Source organism: Mus caroli, unplaced genomic scaffold (assembly GCF_978045245.1).
Source record: "Mus caroli unplaced genomic scaffold, Mus_caroli_1 scaffold_17, whole genome shotgun sequence".
In the NCBI taxonomy this organism is placed as follows: domain Eukaryota; kingdom Metazoa; phylum Chordata; class Mammalia; order Rodentia; family Muridae; genus Mus; species Mus caroli.
Window position 1 is genome coordinate 15,790,735 of NW_028227272.1, and position 25,207 is coordinate 15,815,941.

The following is a 25,207-nucleotide window of genomic DNA, read 5'->3' on the forward strand; positions in this document are numbered from 1 at the left end:
TCCCATGAGCTTGATTCCCAGTGTATGGCACAGGACTGGTCTCTCCAAAGCTCTCCTGTGACCCACATAGTCCCAACTCTGCCCCCAGGGCTTCTCCAAAGTCCTTTGCTTTGTCCTTTATCACCTCCCCCATTTTGATAAGATTTAAAAGTGTACCAAGTGTCTACAAGGTGACTTGAAGAGCTAGTCTCTCATGCTTATCTCTGACACTGTGTAAAGGTGCATGTTATAAAGCCCTGTTTTCACAGTAGACTTTACTCTCTTTGCTCTTTGACTCTTTCTGTGCTTAGTTTGTGGTCACTGGCCTTCCCAAACAGGTTGAACTCCCAAGTCCGCATACCTGGGATATGTCAGTCATGTCTTTGTCTTTAGGTCATGCACCCCATTCCTCAAAAATGGTTTGCCCCTTCCCGAGTGTTGAGCAGAACTCACCCTTATGTATCACAGAGGCTCTGCCTCGTCTGGACTCTTCACTTACACGAGCCTATTCATTGTCCCTGAGTAGTACATTGTGTCCAGTCTTTTCCCCTTGTTTTGATGTCTTCGAGAAGAAGAACCATATGTTAAACTACATGAGACACTATTTATTTCTCCGAATTTTCAGAGTCTAGCTTCATCCTGTTCATTTTTCCCAGTCCCTATGGCATTAGCTGTCCAAGCGCTGCCCAAAACTCTGTGTATAGTTTTTGTGGTAGCATCACCCGTACTGTGGTGCTGGTGTCCCTTGATCTTGCCATATTCAGTTGTCATTCTGTAGTTAGCTTCCCAGTCAGCTCCCTTCCTTTTGAAGTTGCCTTCCTACTTCTAATCTTGTCACACCAGCTGTAGAGTCTCTTCTCTCAAACACTGCTAACCCTGTTAACGCACTCCTTCTACCAGTTCCCCATGTTTTCCAATGATTTTTCATCATAGAGCTGCCTGTGTCTTATTTACATGTTCCCAGAAGACGGGGAGGAGGTTGCCTATTGTCCAGAGGCTGATGAATGAGTGAGAAACTATTCATGGGTCTCTAGGCCTCAAAAAGAAATAGACATGTTTTGCCCATAGTAGGCAATAAAATATTTGTTCATTCAGCTTGAATGTGTATACAACTTAGCATATTCTTGATTTTCATTTCTTTTAATAATGTGTTCCTGTTTTTGTTGTTGTTTTTTATGACTAGGGTTTGAATACCGCCTCCGTGAAATATGCAAGGACTTGCTGGGTCCCGTTCACTGCTCCACTGGAAGTCAGTGGGAGTCAACAGTAGTGGTAGGTGCTTTTTTCATTCTTGCTATGAGAATTATATCACAATCATGATGGTAGAATTTAAAAAATAAGATCATCTTTCCCTGTCTCAAAGAATGCTTTGAGAGTTCTTGTCATGAGGCATCCAACTGCCTACCTGAACCATGGTGTTAGTGGGGTACTGGCCTACTGGCACTGCACACTCGGGCAGGAGTTCAGTAGGTACTAGTCACACCTGTGCTGAGAGAAGTGGCTTACCAGCACTTTTGGTATGGTAGTAAGAGTGACAGATCATGCCAGACATAGTGGCCCATGCCTTTGATCCCAGTACTTGAGAGACAGATGCAGGCAGATCTCTGTAAGTTTGAGACCAGCCTGGTGTACATATAAAGTTCCAGGCCAGAGCAGCCGATAGTTACATAGTAAGATCTACCTCTGGAAAGGAAAAGAGTCATGTCCTATCTTTGTGAGGATCAGTGTCTTTGGTAAGGTGGCACACTTAGGCCAGAAGGTTAACAAGCTGCTTTGAGACTGAATTGTTTCAGAGGGGTGGCAAGATTGCAAAGAAGGACATTATAGATGAAACCCAAGGATGAGGAGAAGCAGCCCTGCAGCCGTGGACCATCATTTTGGTGGAAGTAATGAGGAAGGCAGAAAAGACATGCTACATGCTTGAGGTTTCTTTGATTGACACATAGGGAGCAGATGAGAAGGTGGTGTGGGGTGATGGGGAGAGACACATATAGAAAGTAGACCTTTAAGGTCTCCTGAGGACCCGGAGTCGATGGTAAGTTGGATCCATGTGGTGGCAGTAGAGATGGGCAAGGAGACAGATCCAGTATGTATAGTAGTAGACCAGCAAGACTTGGTAGACAGGTGGATTGTGAGGGAGGGAAGGGAGTGATGGACTTTTCACTTCATAGTTTTGGGCCTGGCAAAGGTGGATGGCTGGGCGTGCTATTGAGTGAGTTGGAAAAGGAACCAGTTGGCAGAGGAGAGGAGAAACTTGCATCCAAGAGTTAGCTCACAGGTAGCACCTGCTCTGACCAGGTACATTCCAGGCATGATGCAGCATCAGTGTACCAGACCGACTTAGTTCCCTTCTTGTAGAGAGGGATGGACTTAGCATGTATAATATCTTGGGTGTTTGAAAAAAAAAAGATAAAGAGCTTAAATGGATAAAGAGCGGGTGGTAGGATGTTACTCTGTACTGAGTGGTCTAAAAGGCCCGACTTCTGAGAAGAAACCAGAATAGGAGAAGGACAAAGTCATGCATATGTTTGAAGGAAAAATGTCCAGGCAGAGGGCAAAGCAGGTTCAAAGGTCCTGAGGTGGGAGTACTTGGAGTGCAGAGTAGTGAACAAAAGGCAATAGGAAGTGAGATGGCAGAGCTTGGAAGGCCAGTACCACAGACTTTGGAGGCACTCCTGTGTACAGTGGCCAGTTTTGTATCTATCTCATTTGTTAACTTTCATTGCAGTACTTTCAGCTGGGTAATGAAATTCTGGGTTCAGAATCTTTCTTTTAAGGGCTCTGTTGATAATTTTCTTCTTCAGACTTCTAGCATTGAGGGTTGTTGCTAGAAGATCTGGGATAATGTGATTTCCATGGCTTTGCAGTACTTTTGGGATCTGGTCTTGAGGGTTTTCTTGTAGAAAAGAGTATATAGTTATATAAAGATATATTTATTGGTTGACATTACCAGCACAGTAGAACAGTAACTAATATAGTGAGAATTATGAATGGGGTTGTTTCTCTGTGTGTTTGCCATTGATATATCTCTGTGTTAATTTTCTATCCTGTCACTGTTTATCAGGTCTAAGAGCTTTTGAAGTCTGTAGTGTGTCATGTATAAAGTCAAGTCCTATGCAAATAAGAATACTTCGACTGCTTTACCTATTTGTATCCCTTTTATTTCCTCCTCTTGTCTTACTGTTCTGGCTAAGGATTCAAGTACTATATTGAGTGAGAATGAAGATATTAGATACTCTTGCCTTGTTCTTCATCACACTGGGAATTTTTTGAGTGTTTTTTTGTTTTTTTTTCCATTTAGTATAATGTTGGCTAGTGGTCTGCTGAGCATAGTCTTTATTGTTGAAATATGCTCCCTCTACTTTTATCATGTAGCCACATTGGATTTTTCAGTCTTTGTCTATGTCTATTGAAATGATTTTTGTTTTTAGTCTAGGTGATGGGTAATGTCTGTTGGTTTATGTTTGTTGAACCAGCTGAATTAATTTTGCAAGTATTTCATTGAGAATTTTTATATAGTTGTTTATTGGGATTGTCATTTTTTTTTAACTTTTTATTGGTTCTTTGTGAGTTTCACATCATGCATCCCAATCCCACTCATATCTCCCTACCCTTGTACCCGCCCTCCACCCTTGCATCCCTCCCCACAACAGAGAAAAAAAATTTCGTTATGGATATACCACATTGTGTCCCACAGTCTACTCTTTTGTCCACACTTCTTTGCTTGCAGTTGTTCATTGCAATAACTTGTTGGTCAGATATGAGGCCTCTGGCTACTCTTATGAATACTGGAATCTCATTGGGACTCCTCTCAGATATCCCTCTAGTTTTGGATCTGTAGGATCGGCCCCTTCATGTACTCCAGCAGTCCATCAGTGGGGTAGATGTTGGAGTGGGCCAATTCAAAACTCTGGAATTGGACCTGAGAGGTATCTAAGCTGGCCAGCCAGTGGCCTTTCCTACTCTCACACCCTCAGGCCAGTTCACCAGCAACCCCTGCAACCAGGGTCGGCTCTGTCATGCAGTTAAGGTATAGGGCCTGTTCTCTGTTGCAGCTGGTGAGGGGACCATCACCAGTTCCCCCACTCCTGGCTGGGAGCAGCTCTCCTGCCAGCCATAGATGTCAAGGGATGAGGGAGGTGAAGAGGGTGTCTCTCATCCACACCACTGCTTAGCAGAAGAGGCAGAGCCAGCTCTCCTGGGCTTATTATGCCCTTGGGGCAAGCTTACCAGCAACTCCCACATCCAGGGTCAACTCTGCTGTGCTGCCCAGGTGAGTTCAGGTCCTGTTCACCCAAGTGCTGCATCAGGTGAGGGGCAGGACCAGCTCTCCTACTTTTATGACCCCATTGGAGCTAGTTTTCCCACCCTCTGCTGGTGGTGAGGGCAAAAAGGAGGGGAGGAGAGCTCTCCTTTGCCAGTGCCACTGTACAATAAACAAGAGGCAGGGCCGGCTTTCCCTCAGTCCCTACATCCAGGGTTAGCTCTATTCTGGTGCCCAGGGAGGCACAGGACCTGCTGTAGGTGGTAAGGCATAGGGGGCATATTTCCCACACCTATGTCACTGATTGGTAGACTAGTAGCAGGACCACGCCTCCCATGCTTGTACCTTCAGGGTCAGCTCACAAGCACCACCACCACCAAGGACCCTGGGTGAGGTTCAGTGCCCGCTCTCCTGAGTGCTGCAGCTGGTGAGGGGCTGGGCTAGTTCTACTCTCATGACCTCAAAGCCAGGTCTCATGCCTGCCACACTTGGTGAGGGAAAAGTGGGGAGGAGGGTATCTCTCCCTCATCCACATCATCACACAGGAGACTTGTAGGGCCAGCTCATCTGCAACTGCCACGATGTGCAGGGCTGCTCTCCTGAGTACTGCAACTGACTAGGGGAGGAGTCAACTCTCCCATGATGCCTAGTTGAGGGATAGCGCCAGTTCTTTATAGCTCTTAGATATTAACATGTCCCTGGGTGGCAGCTCAGACCAGGGATGTCTACCTGGTCTTTGGTGGTTAATAGATCCCTGCTCTTCAGGACCAAGAATCCAGATATGGCCCCTGGTGGCAGCACAGGCAAGGAGCATGGTCCCAGATAGCATCACTGGCTACTCACATCAGACTGTCACTCACTATCCTGAAATCGCCAGTTCTGACTCTTTTCCTTGCGCCTACACTCTTCTGTTTCTCTTTCTCTTCCATTTCTCTATCACTGCTGTTTCCTATTAGTGGTGCCTGGGGGTCTCTGGTGCCTGAGGTCATCTCAAGAGTGGTCTCAGGAGTTCTATGCTCATGCATTATGGTGCTAGGCAGGAGTCATCTTGGGCACAACCTTGCCAGGCCCACCTGAGTGTCCCTTTGTGAGAGTCATCTGTCAAGGTGACAGGGACACCTCTAGGGACAGAGGAAGATCATCTTTCATTTTCTTTTGTTATGTTTTTATCTGGGATCAGGATAACATTGATTCCAATAAAACCGTTTGCAAGTTTTTCTTCCTTTTCTATGCCATGAGTAATTTCAGTAGTGTTAATAGTGGTTCTTCAGAGTTCAGGTACTAGACCTTTTTAGTTGGGAGACTTACTGTTTCAGTTTTGTTGCTGGTTGTTGGATTAAAATTAATTAATCCTGGCAGCGGGTTCACTACGCACCCCAAAGGTTTACATTATCGAATGAAAGACACACAGCCTTTATATTTTGATATATCTTAATCAGCACAATAACTGCCTAGCCTCCATTATTGAGAGAATCGACCTCCTGCTAATAATTCTGAGTTGTAACTTACTAAGTTCTTTGTACTTACTTGGCTGCTCTGGACCCAGAGGGCTGCCCAAGTGGGCCGAGCTTTGGGCCATGCTCTCCCAGCTCCTTCACATTGGCGGCCACACCTCTCTGTCCTGCACTCTTCTCAGGCATGGTGTCTCTTCTCTCTTCCACACTCTACTGGCATGGTGGATCTCCTCCCTTCTCCTCCTGGTCCCAAGCTTGAGAATCCTAAAGTCCCGCCTCTGACTGCACTGCCTTGCTGACTGCTGGCATCTTTATCTACCAGTCAGAATTAACTGGGGGCAGGGTTCCTGAGTATCTTACACGTGGAACTCTCTCATGCAGACAATTTTGAGGACCCAAATTAAAATTAGAATATAAGCAGCATTCGGCCAAACCCACTACAGCTGGCTATGGATCTTTTTAAGTTATTTACTTTGTCTTAGTTTTATTTTGTTATGTTGTATGTGTCTAGAAATTAGTCTATTTCTTTTAGACTTTCTAACATAGTGGAATAGATTTTTATTTTTATTTATTTTTTTTTTAAAGATTTATTTATTTATTATATGTAAGTACACTGTAGCTGTCTTCAGACACTCCAGAAGAGGGCGCCAGATCTCGTTACGGATGGTTGTTAGCCACCATGTGGTTGCTGGGATTTGAACTCTCGACCTTTGGAAGAGCAGTCGGGTGCTCTTACCCACTGAGCCATCTCACCAGCCCCTGGAATAGATTTTTAAAATGTCTTTATTAATATTTTCTGAATGTCATTGTTTTCTGTTGTTTTGCCTCTCCTTGAATGTCAGATTTTAAAGTTTGGGTCTTTTTTGTTTGTTTGTTTTGTTTTGTTTTGTTTTGTTAGACACTGTCTTGTGACTCAGCACAACTGAAATCCCAATTGAGAGTTTATATTATTCCACGCAACAGCTGGTGATTGTCTGGAGACTTCTCACAGGGCAGCCTTAATGCATTTTACAGGCGCTTTTAAAGACAAAGACACAGAAACTACATCCTGGTTGGCAGTTGCAGGGAAAATAAAGCAGACCTTGGTATCGAGAGGCAGTGACACTCAACTGCACCTAGGAATTCTCGAGCCTGTCTCTTGGCCTTTGGGGCTGGGATCTGAAGAATCCCAGGCAGCAATCCTACTTTGAGACCAGCTCCTTTTGCCTCCCTGGTAGCTGAGATAGGTAGCTTCTGATGTAAAAACTTGGACCTTTTTAGACTTTGTAACCCCAGCTCTGTAACTCTTACAGCAGTTTCTCAGTGGCCCTTAGACAGTCTCTTTCAGTTTCAGAGAGGCTAGGAGGAGGTTGTGTATTATAAGAACTCATAGATCATGTTGTAAGGATATGATCCTGGGAAACCAGACAGAAGGGCAGGAGGTTGGCACTTAGTGCCTCATCAAACAGGCTTGCAGAAGTTTTAAATCCTTGGGGCAACCTGGTCCAGGTAAGTTGTCCACTGTATCATCCCTGTGGTTCTGTGCATTCCAACACAAAGGTGAGTTGACTCACTTCTGGCAATGGGGGTTGAAGAATGTATCTTTCAGATCCAAGGCATGTATACCTGTTCGTCTGGAGTAATCAGACTTAAAAAAGTGTCTGAGTTTGGGACCATGGGATGATGGCCTTGATCCTTTTATTTACTTCGCTCAGATCTTGGACAGGTCTATAATCAGAGGTCCCAGATTTCTTCACAGGCAGGAGCAAAAGGTTCCAGGGTGACTAATAGGGCACCAGGATGCCTATCTCTCTAAGCCAGTCAGTATAGATTGCAGTTCTCCCCATTGCTTCCAGGGTCATTGGGTGGCTTGCCTGTTTGGTTGATTGATTGATTGATTGATTGATTGTATATGAGTACTCTGTAGCCATCTTTAGACATACCAGAAGAGGGCATCAGATCCCATTACAGATGGTTGTAAGCCACCATGTAGTTGATGGGAATTGAATTCAGGACACCTGAAAGGGAGGTCAGTACTCTAAAGTGCTGAGCCATCTCTCCAGCCCATAGGTACCCACCTATGGTTTATATATGCATGACCCAGGGAGTGGTACTATTAGAAAGTGTGGCCCTGTTGGAGTAGGTGTGTCAGTCACTGTGGGTGTGAGCTATAAGACTGTTACCCTAGCTGCCTGGAAGTCAGTCTTCTACTAGCAGCCTTCAGATGAAGATGTTGAACTCCTCAGCTCTGCCTGTACCATACCTGCCTGGACACTGCTGTGCTCCTGTCTTGATGCTAATGGACTGAACCTCTGAACCTGTAAGCCAGCCCCAATTAAATGTTGTCCTTATAAGAGTTGCCTTGGTCATAGTTTCTGTTCACAGAAGTAAAACCCTAACTAAGACAGGTGGTATTATTTAATCTGGACAGGGGTAGCTGAACTGGTTAATTGAACAATTAAAGGAACTTGATGTAGGGCCAGTTCTGGGATTAGTGGGTAGTTTCTGCCTATTCCCCCAGGAATTTTTGTTGTCAAATTTAAAAAGAAAAGAAAAGAAAAAGAAAAAGATAGTCCAACAACTGTCCATTTTGTTTGAGGACAGGACTTTCAGCTAGGGGATATTCTTCTGACAGAGGGTAAGGCATCAGAATTTTGCTGGGTGTCTGTAAGTCTGTGTCTCATCATCAGAGAAGGTGGTAGTAACTTTCAGTTTATGTAAAATGTCTCTTCCTATTGGGGTAGGGACAATCAGGTAAGAACTGAGTATGTTGCCCCAGTACTAAGAAGCCAACTGCTTTGCCCCCCAACTGTTAAGTGTTAACCTAGGCTCCAAGGGAACCCCTAAAGCATAGGAGCCTGGGCTGCATCACTGTTTTTCTTCCTATTAGAACACTCATCTTTCTTGTGTCCTTTGTCCTTGCAGTAGGCTCATTGGTGGCCTACTTGTCTCCTGCACTGGACTAGTTTATATATGGGTTTTCTCACAGGACCACCACTAGGCTTGTTCCTTGGCTCTTAACAGGTTCTTTGTTATTAACAACTTTTGAGTTGCCTCCAGAACCTGGAACCTGCTTACACCTGCAAATCCCTCTAACTTTGTAGCTTCTTTCTAATGTTCCGGCTGGCTAGGTGATAGGTGTTAAATGCCCACCTGTTTTCCAGTGCATCAGAACCCAGGGACTTATAGGTACAGTAAGCCTCTAGGAGGTACTCTAGGAATGCAGTACTTCGCTTTGAGGTCCCCTGTATGACCTCATTTACCTTAACAGGTCTGTGGGCTTCCTTGTTGCTGCTCAGAGCCCAGCCAGGAAAGTCTAGCTTGTGACTCGTGCCCCCATACCTTGTTTGGTGTTAGGATCCCAGTAGGGTTGTTTGGGCCAGAACACACTCTCAATGTGATGAGCATTATCAGCCAGAGATCCCGTCTGGACCCAGAACTACTTTCTTAGCTCCAACCTTATGCAGTCCTTTCTGATGTGAACAGGGTGGCCAGTAACTGTTAACAGTCATTCCCCAGTGGGCTGGTTCGTATAAGAAACAGTCTCTAGGAAAGAGTTGAGCGCCTGTGGTTTTTCAGAAAAAGGGGGGAAAGACTTTTAGTTGTACAGGTCACTGAGAAGGGAATACACACCATAAATGGGTAGAGCTTCTCACTCAGTTCCTTTTAAAAGGAGTCTAGGTGTTTGCCAGAGGGAAAGGACAGCAGGAGCTGTCAGGATCTGGTTGAGCCAGGAGACTCCAGAGAATTAGGGGTGGTAATTGAGATACCTGCTGGGTTCTGATAGGGGACATAATGGGAGCTACTGTGGTTATGCTGGGGAGACACAAACTTAGGGGGAGCTTTTGTAGAGGGAGAAGAGTAAAGGGTCCCTGGGGCCTAGGCCTGGAATAGAGTCACTCTTCACTCAGGGACAAAGGATGGGTAGGTCTTCTTTCTCTGGGTCACTGGATAGAAATTTTGGTGCTTTTTCCCTTTAGGGTTTTGGTACCAGAATCTTGATAACTAGCTTTAAGGGAACAAACAGGCACCAAGTCACAGAGGAGGCTGTTTTAAGAGACTTAGCCAAACATCCATGTAGGGAAATAGATCAGGGTGCCAGGATTTGCTGTGTGATCATCAGCTATACTGCTTGAACCTTTTGATGTCATATGTTCCTGTAGATGGCCATTCAATATCAAAAGAGGGCCACTCTAATTCCCAAAGGGTCCAAAGGAGTCCACCTTTCTGTCTTTGTACACCTCCTAAAAATAGTGGAGGAAACAGTTAAAGAAGTGATCTGTGAAGCAGAACTGCCTACAGTTTCACTTCTGGATCTCAATTCACAATGACAAGTAAGAGACTGATTAGAAGAGACAGAGACAGACAGGACAGGTGCAAAGAGTAACAACATGAAGACCAATTAGGGGTGGCCACAATGCATTCAAATACCTTAACAGTCCTGGGGACTCTGGTGACATCTCACACAGATCTTACACACTGACTAGCAACTGCTAATCTGACCTCTCCTATGTGTCCTTAGGCACACAGAAAGCACCTTAGACTTCTCTGTGGAGGTGACAAACCAGGTGACTTTCACTGAAGGATTTTATACAGGGGCGTTGGAGAGGCCTGGCCGCTTGCAAGTAATGAGTTCTCTCCTGAAGCCCTGGAACATCTCAGGTTGTGTACCCCCTAACAGCTGTGGCCTGCACTAAGACCTTGGAATTGGTCAAACTGGTAAAGGTCAAGAAAGGATTTTGGTAGGACCTCTAAATGTTAAGAGAGACCTAAAGTCCACTCAGCACAACCCAAAGTCTATACTGAGTAATAGTCTGTGTTAGGCTGGCTGGCAGCTGGCAACTGCCTAGAGAGAAACACCATAGAGCAGTCTCAGCGCATTTTACAGGAGCTTTTAAAGCAAAGAACACAGAAAAACTTCATCCTGGTTGGCAGTTGCACAGGAAAATAAAGCAGCAAGCAGTGTAACAGAAGCCAAAAGCAAGCAGCTAGCTGTAGCTGGGGCATTTTGACCCTGAGTTTCTAGAACAGGGTTGGATGCTTTCCCATGGGACTTTTCATGGTGGGGATAGAAAGAGTAGGGGATCAATTTCAAGATAAACCAAAGATGCCTCCAGCTGAGAGGAGACAGAGGAACCTCTGTCCAGTCACAGTTGTTGATGGCTTGCCAATCTCGTTAATCCTTTGAAAGAACCAGCTCTTCCTTTCACTGATTATTTGGATTATATCATTTATATTATATTAATTTATTATCTATTTATTTAAATTTCAGCCCTGGTTGTGAGTATCACTGGCGTGTCTCCCCCCCCCCCCCCCCCACACACACACACACTGTTTTTGGCTTGGTTTGTCCTTGCTTTTTTTTTTTTCCCCACATATTTTATTTATTAAACTATCTTGTTTCTAATAGTCTAACTCCACAATTTCTATTGCAATTAAAATGTCATACTACTTTGTAAGTTTGCTTTTTCAAGTCTCTAAGGAACATTATTTATTAAGTTATTAATTTGAAGTCTCATTTTTTTTGATGAGCTAAATGCATTTAACACATGGAATGAATATATGACTATTAAAAATGATATCTACCCACATCACATTCTTGGGGTCCACACAATCCAGGAAACACCCTTGAAGTTTCTAGACCCCTATGGAAACTAAATCTTGAGCAGGAAGAGGTCAGTTCAGTATATTAGTACATGGAGGTTGGTACTGATACAGATGGTAACTGAGAGATATCTCAGGGAACCCAAGTACCCCACATTCTGAGTTCCTGACAAAGGCAGGCATGACCCATCCTTACAATAGAGTCCCATGGGGCAAGGGTTCTCTGGTGCTTGTAGTTCTTGGAGGGATCCCCCAAAGGACCTCACTAGGGCTGTGTTCTTGTTGAGAGTCAGGCTTACCTGGTGAGAGCCTCATTTCTAAGGGGCCTTTGTTTTAAGAGGTCTGTCACATTGGGTGATAGATAGTCCTGAAACACCGAGTTTTTAATTTCTCCTTCAATATTTGTTGATTGTTTTGCTGGGTCTGTATTGGCATGTGTGGTATTTTACAACTTGGAATGTATCTTTTCAGTTCCTTCTGGCTTTTAATTTTTTTCTGTGGAAGTTATTATTCTGATGGTCCTTCTGTAATTTCACCTCTTTTGTGGCTTGTAATTCTCTTTCTTTATATATTTATTGTTTTATCTATAATATGTTGTGAAGATCTTTTTTTGTGGTCCTACCCATTTGAGCTTCTGTAAGCTTCTTGTACCTGCAGGTTGTACCCCTCTTCATCTAATGAGAATCACATACCTTCATGGTCCTCTGCTCTGCTGCCTTCTGGTGCATCTTGCATCTCCATGTCTGCTTTTCTTACTTTATAAGCTCTGGCCAACTGGCAGTTAGAGGGAAGCGATCTTAGGAATTAATCAGGAGGACTGTTAGGTTCAGGGAGTCAGGGCCTATCTGGGAGTGTTGAGAAGTGAGATCCCAGGGGAACAAGTGGCTCACAGGGTGGGAAGAAGCAGGCCTAGTCTGGGAGGCAGGGGGTGGAGTAGAATTGGAAAATCGAGAACTAGCCCCCTGTCAACATTTGGAGGAACTCTTGGGCCTGTGGAGTGAGACAGTGATGCGAGATGGCAGAGTTTACCTTGTGGATATGGGAGAGAAGTCCTGGAATTGTGCAGGTCTGTGAGGTACATTGGAATAGAGCCTGTCTGGTGGTGTGGGGAAGGCAAGTCCTAGAGGAGCTGAGAGGCATTTATCTCCTCACTACCTCCGAAGTTTGTTTATGATCTGTAATTGGAGCATGCTGTATATGCATGGACATGAGTGTCAGGTTTATGCTTTGAGTTTGTAACTTCATGTCATAGGATAGATATTAACCTCACCTGTTATAAGATTCCTTGGGGTGATTTGAATAGGTTTGGCCCCCATAGATTCAGGTGCTTGAATGCTTGGCTATAGGGAGTGACATCATTTAGGGGTGTGGCCTTGTTGGAAGAAGTATATCATTGTGTAGGTGTGATTTGGTGTCTCCCCCTGGTTGCCTGTGGGGGACAGTCTTCTTCTGGCTGCTTTCAGATCAAGATTCAAGCTCTTGGCTCTTCCAGTGCCATATCTACCTGCATGACACCATTCCTCCCATGCCCACCATGATGGTAATGGACTAAACCTCTGAACCTGTAAGCCAACCCCAATTAAATGCTGTCCTTTATAAGAGTTGCCTTGGTCATGGCATTTTTTCACAGCAATAAAATCCAAGCTAAGACACTCCCAAATTATGTTTTAGATCTATATGTAGGTGTTTTGCCTGTCTGTATGCCTGCACACAGTAGAGGGCATGGGACTACAGTTATAGATGGTTGTGATATGTTGTCATGTGGGGACCTCAGGAAAAGCAAGTGCTTTTAACTGTTTCGTAGTCTCTGTTCCCCAAGAACTGATAAAGTAACACTTTCATTCATATCCTACTGATCTCATGACATGCGGTTTTCTTATACTTAGAGTTCACAGACTGTGGTTTCATTATCTTGCTTTACAAAGCAGGTCTTTTTGATGGTTTAGATTGTTTTAACATTTAATTTCTTTTTTTTTTTTCTTTTGAGTGTTACTTTATTTATTTATTTATTTTTTTAATATTTTTATTACATATTTTCCTCAATTACATTTCCAGTACTATCCCAAAAGTCCCCCATAGCGCCCCCCACTTCCCTACCCACCCATTCCCATTCTTTTGGCCCTGGCATTCCCCTATATTGGGGCATATAAAGTTTGCAAGTCCAATGGGCCTCTCTTTCCATTGATGGCCGACTAGGCCATCTTTCGATACATATGCAGCTAGAGACAAGAGCTCCAGGGTTCTGGTTAGTACATCATGTTGTTCCAACAATAGGGTTGCAGATCCCTATAGCTCCTTGGGTACTTTCTCTAGCTTCTCCATTGGGAGCCCTGTGATACATCCAATAGCTGACTGTGAACATCCACTCCTGTGTTTGCTAGGCCCCGGCATCGTCTCACAAGAGACAGCTATATTTGGGTCCTTTCAGCAAAATCTTGCTAGTGTATGCAATGGTGTCAGCGTTTAGAAGCTGATTATGGGTCGGATCCCTGGATACAGCAGTCTCTAAATGGTCCATCCTTTCATCACAGCTACGAACTTTGTCTCTGTAACTCCTTCCCTGGGTGTTTTGTTCCCAATTCTAAGAAGGTGCACAGTGTCCACACTTTGGTCTTCATTCTTCTTGAGTTTCATGCGTTTATCAAATTGTATCTTATATCTTGGGTATCCTAAGTTTTGGGCTAATATCCACTTATCAATGAATACATATTGTGTGAGTTCTTTTGTGATTGTGTTACTTCACTCAAGATGATGCCCTCCAGGTCCATCCATTTGGCTAGGAATTTCATAAATTCATTCTTTTTAATAGCTGAGTAGTACTCCATTGTGTAAATGTACCACATTTTCTGTATCCATTCCTCTGTTGAGGGACATCTGGGTTCTTTCCAGCTTCTGGCTATTATAAATAGGGCAGCTATGAACATAGTGGAGCATGTGTCCTTTTTACCGGTTGGGACATCTTCTGGATATATGCCCAGGAGAGGTATTGCTGGATCCTCCGGTAGTACTATGTCCAATTTTCTGAGGAACCGCCAGACTGATTTCCAGAGTGGTTGTACAAGCTTGCAATCCCACCAACAATGGAGGAGTGTTCCTCTTTCTCCACATCCTCGCCAGCATCTGCTGTCACCTGAATTTTTGATCTTAGCCATTCTGACTGGTGTGATGTGGAATCTCAGGGTTGTTTTGATTTGCATTTCCCTGATGATTAAGGATGTTGAACATTTTTTCAGGTGCTTCTCTGCCATTCGGTATTCCTCAGGTGAGAATTCTTTGTTCAGTTCTGAGCCCCATTTTTTAATGGGGTTATTTGACTTTCTGGAGTCCACCTTCTTGAGTTCTTTATATATATTGGATATTAGTCCCTTATCTGATTTAGGATAGGTGAAGATCCTTTCCCAATCTGTTGGTGGTTTTTTTGTCTTATTGATGGTGTCTTTAGCCTTGCAGAAGCTTTGTAGTTTCATGAGGTCCCACTTGTCAATTCTCGATCTTACAGCACAAGCCATTACTGTTCTATTCAGGAATTTTTCCCCTGTGCCCATGTCTTCAAGGGTTTTCCCCACTTTCTCCTCTATAAGTTTCAGTGTCTCTGGTTTTATGTGAAGTTCCTTGATCCACTTAGACTTGACCTTAGTACAAGGAGATAGGAATGGATCGATTCGCATTCTTCTACATGTTAACAACCAGTTGTGCCAGCACCATTTGTTGAAAATGCTGTCTTTCTTCCACTGGATGTTTTTAGCTCCCTTGTCGAAGATCAAGTGACCATAGGTGTGTGGGTTCATTTCTGGGTCTTCAATTCTATTCCATTGGTCTATTTGTCTGTCACTATACCAGTACCATGCAGTTTTTATCACAATTGCTCTGTAGTAGAGCTTTAGGTCCAGCATGGTGATTCCACCAGAGGTTCTTTTATCCTTGAGAAGAGTTTTTGCTATCCTAGGTTTTTTGTTATTCCAGATGAATTTGCAGATTGCCCTTTCTAATTCGTTGAAGAATTGATTTGGAATTTTGATGGGGATTGCATTGAATCTGTAGATTGCTTTTGGCAAGATAGCCATTTTTACAATGTTGATCCTGCCAATCCATGAGCATGGGAGATCTTTCCATCTTCTGAGATCTTCTATAATTTCTTTCTTCAGAGACTTGAAGTTTTTATTATACAGATCTTTCACTTCCTTAGTTAGAGTCACGCCAAGATATTTTATATTATTTGTGACTATTGAGAAGGGTGTTGTTTCCCTAATTTCTTTCTCAGCCTGTTTATTCTTTGTGTAGAGAAAGGCCATTGATTTGTTTGAGTTAATTTTATATCCAGCTACTTCACCGAAGCTGTTTATCAGGCTTAGGAGTTCTCTGGTGGAATTTTTAGGGTCACTTATATATACTATCATATCATCTGCAAAAAGTGATATTTTGACTTCATCTTTTCCAATTTGTATCCCTTTGATCTCCTTTTGTTGTCGAATTGCTCTGGCTAGGACTTCAAGTTCAATGTTGAATAGGTATGGAGAAAGTGGACAGCCTTGTCTAGTCCCTGATTTTAGAGGCATTGCTTCAAGCTTCTGACCATTTACTTTGATGTTGGCTACTGGTTTGCTGTAGATTGCTTTTATCATGTTTAGGTATGGGCCTTGAATTCCTGATCTTTCCAAGACTTTTATCATGAATGGGTGTTGGATCTTGTCAAATGCTTTTTCCGCATCTAAGGAGATGACCATGTGGTTTTTGTCTTTGAGTTTGTTTATATACTGGATTACGTTGATGGATTTCCGTATATTGAACCATCCCTGCATCCCTGGGATGAAACCTACTTGGTCAGGATGGATGATTGTTTTGATGTGTTCTTGGATTCGGTTAGCAAGAACTTTATTGAGGATTTTTGCATCAATATTCATAAGGGATATTGGTCTGAAGTTTTCTATCTTTGTTGGGTCTTTTTGTGGTTTAGGTATCAGAGTAATTGTGGCTTCATAGAATGAGTTGGGTAGAGTACCTTCTGTTTCTATTTTGTGGAATAGTTTGTGAAGAACTGGGATTAGATCTTCTTTGAAGGTCTGATAGAACTCTGCACTAAACCCATCTGGTCCTGGGCTTTTTTTGGTTGGGAGACTATTAATGACTGCTTCTATTTCTTTGGGGGATATAGGGCTGTTTAGATCATTAACCTGATCTTGATTCAACTTTGGTACCTGGTATCTGTCTAGGAACTTCTCCATTTCATCCAGGTTCTCCAGTTTTGTTGAGTATAGCCTTTGGTAGAAGGATCTGATGGTGTTTTGGATGTCTTCAGGATCTGTTGTTATGTCTCCTTTTTCATTTCTGATTTTGTTAATTAGGATGCTTTCCCTGTGCCCTCTAGTGAGTCTGGCTAAGGGTTTATCTATCTTGTTGATTTTCTCAAAGAACCAGCTCCTTGATTGGTTGATTCTTTGAATAGTTTTTCTTGTTTCCACTTGGTTGATTTCACCCCTGAGTTTGATTATTTCCTGCCGTCTACTCCTCTTGGGTGAATTTGCTTCCTTTTGTTCTAGTGCTTTTAGGTGTGTTGTCAAGCTGCTAATGTGTGCTCTCTCTAGTTTCCTTTTGGAGGCACTCAGAGCTATGAGTTTTCCTCTTAGAAATGCTTTCATTGCGTCCCATAAGTTTGGGTATGTTGTGGCTTCATTTTCATTGAACTCTAAAAAGTCCTTAATTTCTTTCTTTATTCCTTCCTTGACCAAGGTATCATTGAGAAGAGTGTTGTTCAGTTTCCACGTGAAGGTTGGCTTTCTATTATTTATTTTGTTATTGAAGATCAGCCTTAGTCCATGGTGATCTGATAGGATGCATGGGACAATTTCAATATTTTTATATCTGTTGAGGCCTGCTTTGTGACCAATTATGTGGTCAATTTTGGAGAAGGTACCATGAGGTGCTGAGAAGAAGGTATATCCTTTTGTTTTAGGATAGAATGTTCTGTAGATATCTGCCAGATCCATTTGATTCATAATTTCTCTTAGTTTCACTGTGTCCCTGTTTAGTTTCTGTTTCCATGATCTGTCCATTGGTGAAAGTGGTGTGTTGAAGTCTCCCACTATTATTGTATGAGGTGCAATGTGTGCTTTGAGCTTTACTAAAGTTTCTTTAATGAATGTGGCTGCCTTTGTATTTGGAGCATAGATATTCAGGATTGATAGTTCCTCTTGGAGGATTTTACCTTTGATGAGTATGAAGTGTCCCTCCCTGTCTTTTTTAATGACTTTGGGTTGGAAGTCAATCTTATCAGATATTAGAATGGCTACTCCAGCTTGTTTCTTCATGCCATTTGCTTGAAAAATTGTTTTCCAGCCTTTCATTCTGAGGTAGTGTCTATCCTTTTCTCTGAGATGAGTTTCCTGTAAGCAGCAAAATGTTGGGTCTTGTTTGTGTAGCCAGTTTGTTAGTCTATGTCTTTTTATCGGGGAGTTGAGTCCATTGATATTAAGAGATATTAAGGAAAAGTAATTGTTGTTTCCTGTTATTTTTGTTGTTAAAGTTGGCATTTTGTTCTTGTGGCTGTCTTCTTTTAGGTTTGTTGAGGGATTACCTTCTTGTTGTTTCTAGGGCGTGGTTCCTGTCCTTGTATTGGTTTTTTTCTGTTATTATCCTTTGAAGGGCTGGATTCGTGGAGAGATAATGTGTGAATTTGGTTTTGTCGTGGAATACTTTGGTTTCTCCATCTATGTTAATTGAGAGTTTGGCTGGGTATAGTAGCCTGGGCTGGAATTTGTGTTCTTTTAGTGTCTGTATAACATCCGTTTAGGATCTTCTGGCTTTCATAGTCTCTGGTGAAAAATCTGGTGTAATTCTGATAGGCTTGCCTTTATATGTTACTTGGCCTTTTTCTCTTACTGCTTTTAGTATTCTATCTTTATTTAGAGCATTTGTTGCTCTGATTATTATGTGTCGGGAGGTATTTCTTTTCTGGTCCAGTCTATTTGGAGTTCTGTAGGCTTCTTGTATGTTCATGGGCATCTCTTTCTTTAGATTTGGGAAGTTTTCTTCTATAATTTTGTTGAAGATGTTTGCTGGTCCTTTGAGTTGAAAATCTTCATTCTCATCCACTCCTATTATCCGTAGGTTTGGTCTTCTCATTGTGTCCTGTATTTCTTGGATGTTTTGAGTTAGGATCTTTTTGCATTTTACATTTTCCTTGATTGTTGTGCCGATGTTCTCTATGGAATCTTCTGCACCTGAGATTCTCTCTTCCATCTCTTGTATTCTGTTTCTGATGCTCGTATCTATGGTTCCAGATTTCTTTCCTAGGGTTTCTATCTCCAGTGTTGCCTCATTTTGGGTTTTCTTTATTGTGTCTACTTCCCTTTTTAGGTCTAGTATGGTTTTGTTCATTTCCATCATCTGTTTGGATGTGTTTTCCTGTTTTTCTGTAAGGACTTCTACCTGTTTGATTATGTTATCGTGTTTTTCTTTAAGGATTTGTAACTCTTTAGCAGTGTTCTCCTGCAATTCTTTAAGGGATTTTTGTGCTTCCTCTTTATTGTCTTCTGCCTGTTTAGCAGTGTTCTCCTGCATTTCTTTAAGTGTGTTATTAAAGTCCTTCTTGAAGTCCTCTATCATCATCAGGAGATATGCTTTTAAATCCGTGTCTAGCTTTTCCGGTGTGTTGGGGTGCCCTGGACTGGGCGAAGTGGGGGTGCTGGGTTCTGATGATGGTGAGTGGTCTTGGTTTCTGTTAGTAAGATTATTAAGTTTACCTTTCGCCATCTGGTAATCTCTGGGGTTAGTTGTTATCGTTGTCACTGTTTAAAGATTGGAGCAGAAGCTGTGTTCCACTCACCAGCAGTCTCTAAATCCTGCGGCGGGGGTCGTGGGTAGCTGACGGTACCCCGGTGCTGGTCCAGCCGGAAGAGGCCTGTGGTCCTACTCAGGCCGTTTTTCTGCTTCCCTAACTAATGCAGTCTCTGGTCCCGCGCGCAATTGGATTGGAACAGAAGCTGTGTTCCACTCTCCAGAAGTCTTAAGATCCTGTGGTGGGTGTTGTGGGTAGCTGGTGAGTGTCAGCCGACCCTGCGCCCCAGCTGCCCCGGTGCTTTTCTGACCGGAAGAGGGTTGTGGCCCTATGTAGGCCGGATTTCTCTCTCCCCAACCAGAGGAGTCTCAGGTCCCGCGTGATTGGACTGGAGCAGAAGCTGTGTTCCACTCACCAGCAGTCCCAAAATCCTGCGGCGGGGGTCGTGGGTAGCTGGAGGGTGTCAGGCAACCCTGCGCTCCCGCTACCCCGGCGCTGATCCGGCCGGATGAGGCCTGTGGCCCTACTCAGGCCGGTTTCTGCTTCCCTAACTAATGCAGTCTCAGGTCCTGCGCAATTGGATTGGAGCAGAAGCTGTGTTCCACTCACCAGCAGTCCCAAAATCCTGCGGCGGGGGTCGTGGGTAGCTGGCGGGTGTCAGGCAACCCTGCGCTCCCGCTACCCCGGCGCTGATCCAGCCGGATGAGGCCTGTGGTCCTACTCAGGCCGGTTTCTGCTTCCCTAACTAATGCAGTCTCAGGTCCCACGCAATTGGATTGGAGCAGAAGCTGTGCTCCACTCTCCAGAAGTCTTAAGATCCTGTGGCGGGTGTTGTGGGTAGCTGGTGAGTCAACATTTAATTTCTTAACCCTTTGGAAAAGTGCAGTATGTTGAGCAGCTGTTTTTTCTTTATCTTATTTGGATACCTAGGTTTTTAGTAGCACTTACTGACTAGCCCCCTTTTCCTTTTCCACGTTATCTCCTTTATAGTTCCGATTATCAAAGTGTGCCTCTGTTTACAGGATCTGTTTAGGTTACCATTGCTAGAGTAATGAGCTCCCTGTCTGTGGGAATATTGATTGGCTTGTTAATTGTATCCTTGGTCTTAGTTCTTTCCTTCTGCTGGCTTGGGGTTTGGTTGGTTCTTATCTTACAGTGCTTTATTTGGTTTTCAATATGAGCTCTTAGAGATATAAATTCCTCTCTTGGGACTACCTTCATTGTATCCCATAAATTTTGGTAAGTTGTATGTTCATTTTCATTCATTCCTTGGATTTAAAAATAATTCTTTCTTGAGTTGGTCCAGCCATCATTCAAGTATGTACTTTAATCTTTGTTATTCTGTATTTTCTGTAATTTCTCCTATTAATTTTTAGTCTTACTCAGTTTTGATCAGAATACAAGGAATGTTTTTGAAATCTCATATATTTGTTGAGACTTGCCTTGTATTCTCATACACTGTGATCTGTTGTAGAAAAAGTTCTGTGGGCTGCTGAGAAGAATGAGCATTCTTTAGTGTAGGTAGAATGTCCTGTAGATAACTTTTAGGTCTGTTTGATTTATAGTGCCACTTAATTTTAGTTTTTGTCTTTTTTTCCCCCTGGTTGATCTGTTTTTGTTTTGAGACAGGGTCTTATGAAATGGTCTCGCTGTGTACCTCTGGGCCCAGAATATGCAGTCCTCCTGCCCCACCCGCCAAATGCTGTGATTACAGACATATTACCATACCCAACTATATCTGCTATTTTTATTTAGCTTGTCCCCAGTGCTTTGCTTTTGTTTTTGACGTGGATTTAAAAAAAAAAAAAATCACCTTTTAAATAAGCATTTTCTATTTTCCAGTTCTACCTTTCTCACCTGTCTTACTGTTTTTTGCTAAGCACTTCAGTGCAGTTTTGAAATCTTTTAATATAATAAGTTACACATATTTTGATTAACTTCCCTTTTTTGATTAAACCTAACTTGGTTATAGTTCCATTAGAAAATATTGCTAATAATTTATAAGGGATTTGTTGGGCATGTGGTCTTATGGTGACATCATCAGTCCAGAATCTATTTCATTTCTACACTGGTCTTGTTTGGTTTAAGGCTAGCCTGAGTTATTTGCAACTAGAGTTGGTGTTCTTCATTTTTTGTTGTCTAGGTTTATATGAGGTTGGACAGTCCTGATCTTTGGGTGTTCCTTAGATGACATCTTACAAACCTAGCACTTTCTTTTGTAAGTGTTTCTTTCAGAGTGAAACATGTTTCTAGCAAGCTGTTGCCCCAGTACCTTGTCAAGTTTTCATAACTTCTTTTTCTGTCTTTAACTTTCAACTTCCTATGTTCGTGGTTATGTGTTGTTTTCTTTTGCAGACTGCTGGGTATGGAGCCTGGAGTCTTGTACATTCAAGGCAAATGTTCTTCAATTGAGCCTGATTCCTGATTCTAGGAGTCTTTATTATATATATAACACACTCATATTTTAGATTGAACTTTGGGTATATTTGGTATATTTAAAGAAATCTATATTATAGGGTTGAGGCTGTAGCTCTGGTGTCATGGTAAATCCTAGTGCATGGGTGACAGGCCAGAGTACAAGATGTTTAAGGTCATCCTCGGCAACATAGGGAGATTAAGGCTGGCTTGGTTGCATGAGACCCTGTTTCAAAAACAAAATTTAGGGTATGTTATGGGATTTTTTTTTTTTTTTTTAATGTATGTGGTGGGGATTGAACTTAGGTCCCTAAATACTCTGTGGTGTGTCCTTCACTCACCCCCAGCCATTAACTCATGCAGCTTCTCCTCCTTTTGCCTCATCAGCTGGGGTAGTTCCTGCCTCTGTGTTGCCTCCCTGATCTGACTGGCCTCTGCCTAAGTGCTGGACTTTCTCTGCCCTCGCTGGATACATGCCATCTGCTTGACTGGTTTCCATTTGATATTTTTATAGTCTTACTCTGTGGCCTGTAATGCAGCCTACCTAGTAATGGCAGTTGCAGACTGCCAGCAGGAGCAGGGGAAGAAATACAGGCAGAACACCAGAAACCACCACTGTCCCTATGTGCCTTATTAACCCAGGATTGCCCTACAGGATTACCCTGCCTGGAATAGGAAAATATTTCTCTGCCACCCTCCCCACCCTACAAGGTTAAATCTCTAAGAATCCTACCTGGAAAGTTTTGTGGTGACTCTTAGTAAATGTAGGTCTGGACAGAGCCTGGTCTTTCCTCCTTCCCTGCACTACATTGTCTCTTCTAGCCACTCTTTCTTCATATGCACTCACCTGGTCCTGCCTTTTAGCTTTGCACTTAAGTTGCAGAGTTTCTGCCAAGCCAGAAAAGGCCCCAGAGTGTGGGCCTTCCTGGAATACGTCCCTCAACTGTCGCTCTTGTGTCCCCAGGGTCTGCGGAAAAGGGAGCTTCTGAAGGAACTGCTTCCAGTCATCGGGCAGAACCTCCGATTCCAGCGCCTCTTCACTGAGTGCCAGGAACAGCTGGACATCCTGAGAGACAAGTAGTCTGTCCTGGCTGGCCTCAGCTGCTGCAAGGGCAGGACCACGCTATTGCCACTGGCAGGTTGCCCGGGGCTAGCCCCACCTGTCAGGGCAGTAGTAGGAAGAGAGACCTTGGCAGAAGATGTGTTGTCCTGCACCAGCACTAGCCCAGTTCCCTGGGTGGACATGGACTATATCCCAGGCCTCCATGACTCCAAAAGGGGGCAGCTTGTCCCTCCATGTAGGCCCAGCTGTGGACTTGGGGCTGGGACTGGGGCTCTGCCTTGCTGCCAGCAGGGATCTCTTGAGCCTGTCTCCATCTTGACCCCAAGGTAGACATTGGCTTCTGCCACTGCAGGTGCTGTGCTGCTTCAGCTGTGACGAATGAGCCATTTGTGAGAGCCGGAGCCTGGGAGTGTTAGGGATGATGCAGTCGGCAGACGGACCCGAAGCCTGTGTGAATGCTAAGCTGTTCAGACACATGGACTATTTTTGTACTAGAATTTGCTAACTTGGAATATGGAGTTTCTGTTGGTTGATCAGGATATCCCTATAAGTTACTTGGACATTGGTCACTTGTAGGAAATTTAAACTCTAATTATGACAGCTACACTGAAAAAAAATAATTGTACTGAAATTAACTTGTCTATCTTCATTTGGTTTAATTTTTAAATGTTTGTAAAAAGAGACACTTTGTGTGGGGGGTGGGGTGGGACAGAGGGGAGGGCAATTTCTTTTCTAAGTGTAAAATAAATGAACATGCATTGGATACCAAACCATTTGCCTTCCCTGCCTTTTCCTTCTAATGTCCTCTCCTCCCTCACCCTGAGTCTTTTTCCTGCTGTGGCAGTGACAGCATTGGAGCCTGAAAGGATCTGGAATCATCTGATAACTGCTGCTGCCTTTCCCCTGTAGAAGTTCATCTTTGATGTGTGGGAACCACTTATCTGTCATACAGCAGCACCTCAGGCTGGCCTGGGGGCAGCAAACAGGCTTCCCATGGCATCCCCCAGGTTAGGCATTATGACCTTCAGTGCCTCAGCTATTGTCATTTTCAGCTTCAGTTGAAGGACACAGACTTAGAATCCTGAGGAATTATCAAAAGCCTGGTGTGGTGACAAATGTCTCTTATATTAGTATTTGGGAGGCTGAGGCAAGAGGTTTGAGTACAAGGCTGTAGTAGGCCTAGAGTATGCAGAAACACTTTGTTTAAGGGAAAAAAAAAATGGAGATGGAAATGCTTATCAGGAAGCTGTAATTTTCTCAGAAAGTAAGCAGGAGATCAATCAAGACGCACAGGCACAGACTGAGAGCACACACTGCCCCTGTTCCCCCTGGACTGTCCTGGAGCCCTGTTAAAGTCAGGATCCCTGAACTTGGAATCCAAAGGCCTGAGAAACTGACTTGTCTCTCTACCTTGAGTTCTTCTCACTCTTTTTCTTAGGCCTCATACCTAGATAAGACCCTGGAATGTATGCATGCTACACAGAGAGAGCATAAAGAGTCAGCCTGTAAGTGGAGGCTTTAACTCACAAAGTAAACAGCTAAGGAATGTCAGGCAGCTCTCCTCCACTGCAGCAAGATTTTCACCAAAATGTCCTTGGGACTATCAGGCCTGTCTGAGATGCAAACCAGTGTCACCTCAGTCTTCCCTTTTCTAAATTGGCTCTCAAGCAGAGGTGAAGGTAAGGTTATGAGGACCTGAGTCATGGGAAAGACCTGGCAACTTGAAACCACTTGCCCGAAGGAAACATTAGCAATTATTTCTGTTGTTTTTATATTTACTTGTGTGTGGGTGCTTCTGGAGGTCAGAGGACAACTTTGGGTTGTTGGGTGTTGGTTCTTTCCACTGTGTGAGCTTTGGGGATTGAACAATGGTTATCAAACTTGGTGGCGCTACCTTGCCACAGTTTAGCAAATCTATTTTTACTACCACTGTTTGCAGTTGATAGAGGCTGGGGACTGCCGTTTCTAGTCAAGGCGGAATAATACAGATGGAATTTACCCTCCTGCCTGAGACAAGCAATGAACCAATCAAAACTCATAAGGCAATGGCTTTAAGACACTGAGTATAAGAAAAATTGGGGCCTGGAGTACAAGACCCTAAGTTTGAACTTAAGCATCATGAACGCAAAAGATGGAAAATGTTGAGCTTCAAAGTGCTGAACTTTCATGGAGAGTAAAGACAGAGAGTTCCTGCTAACAGTCATATAGTTTGTAGCATGGAACATGGACTGCCTAAATTGAGGAAATACAATGGAGAGAAGAGACAGAGTTAATGGAACAGAACACCAGAGAGCTACATGGAGAGCTGGAGAGTTCAGGGGTATTTGCCCAGCTGAATACTGCCTAGTGCATACATGTGAGGAGGCTCCCACATGGCAAGACCACTGTACCAAGGAGAGATCTGTGGGAAGAACAGTGAAAACTGCCAGGCTCTCAGCTGGGAAAAGTGCCTGGTCCTAGCCACCAGAAAAACAAAAACAAACAAACAAACAACCTCACAGGCTTGGAGACATGCCTCAGTATTGGGGAATAATTGGAACACTACAGCCAATTTAAAAAATAAGATTGGAAAGGATCCAAAGCCAAATTCAAGAATTAAAGTGAATTAAAGTAGACCAAGGCCATATGACAACTCGCAAAGGTTTGGGAAGATGCTCTGAAAAGACAAAATTTCA

General features: G+C 43.4%; 1 protein-coding gene across 3 annotated transcripts in view; it reads left to right on the forward strand.

Moving 5' to 3' along the window:
• Positions 1-23,222, forward strand: part of Hira (histone cell cycle regulator) — a 99,068-nt gene extending 75,846 nt beyond the window's left edge. For all 3 annotated transcript variants that reach the window (XM_085832458.1, XM_085832457.1, XM_085832459.1), the window contains 2 exons: positions 1,163-1,251; positions 22,434-23,222. In XM_085832458.1, coding sequence (XP_085688584.1) covers positions 1,163-1,251; positions 22,434-22,550 — 206 coding nt within the window. In that variant the 3' untranslated portion in view covers positions 22,551-23,222. The remainder of the gene's footprint in view (positions 1-1,162; positions 1,252-22,433) is intronic.
• Positions 23,223-25,207: the final 1,985 nt, after the last annotated feature.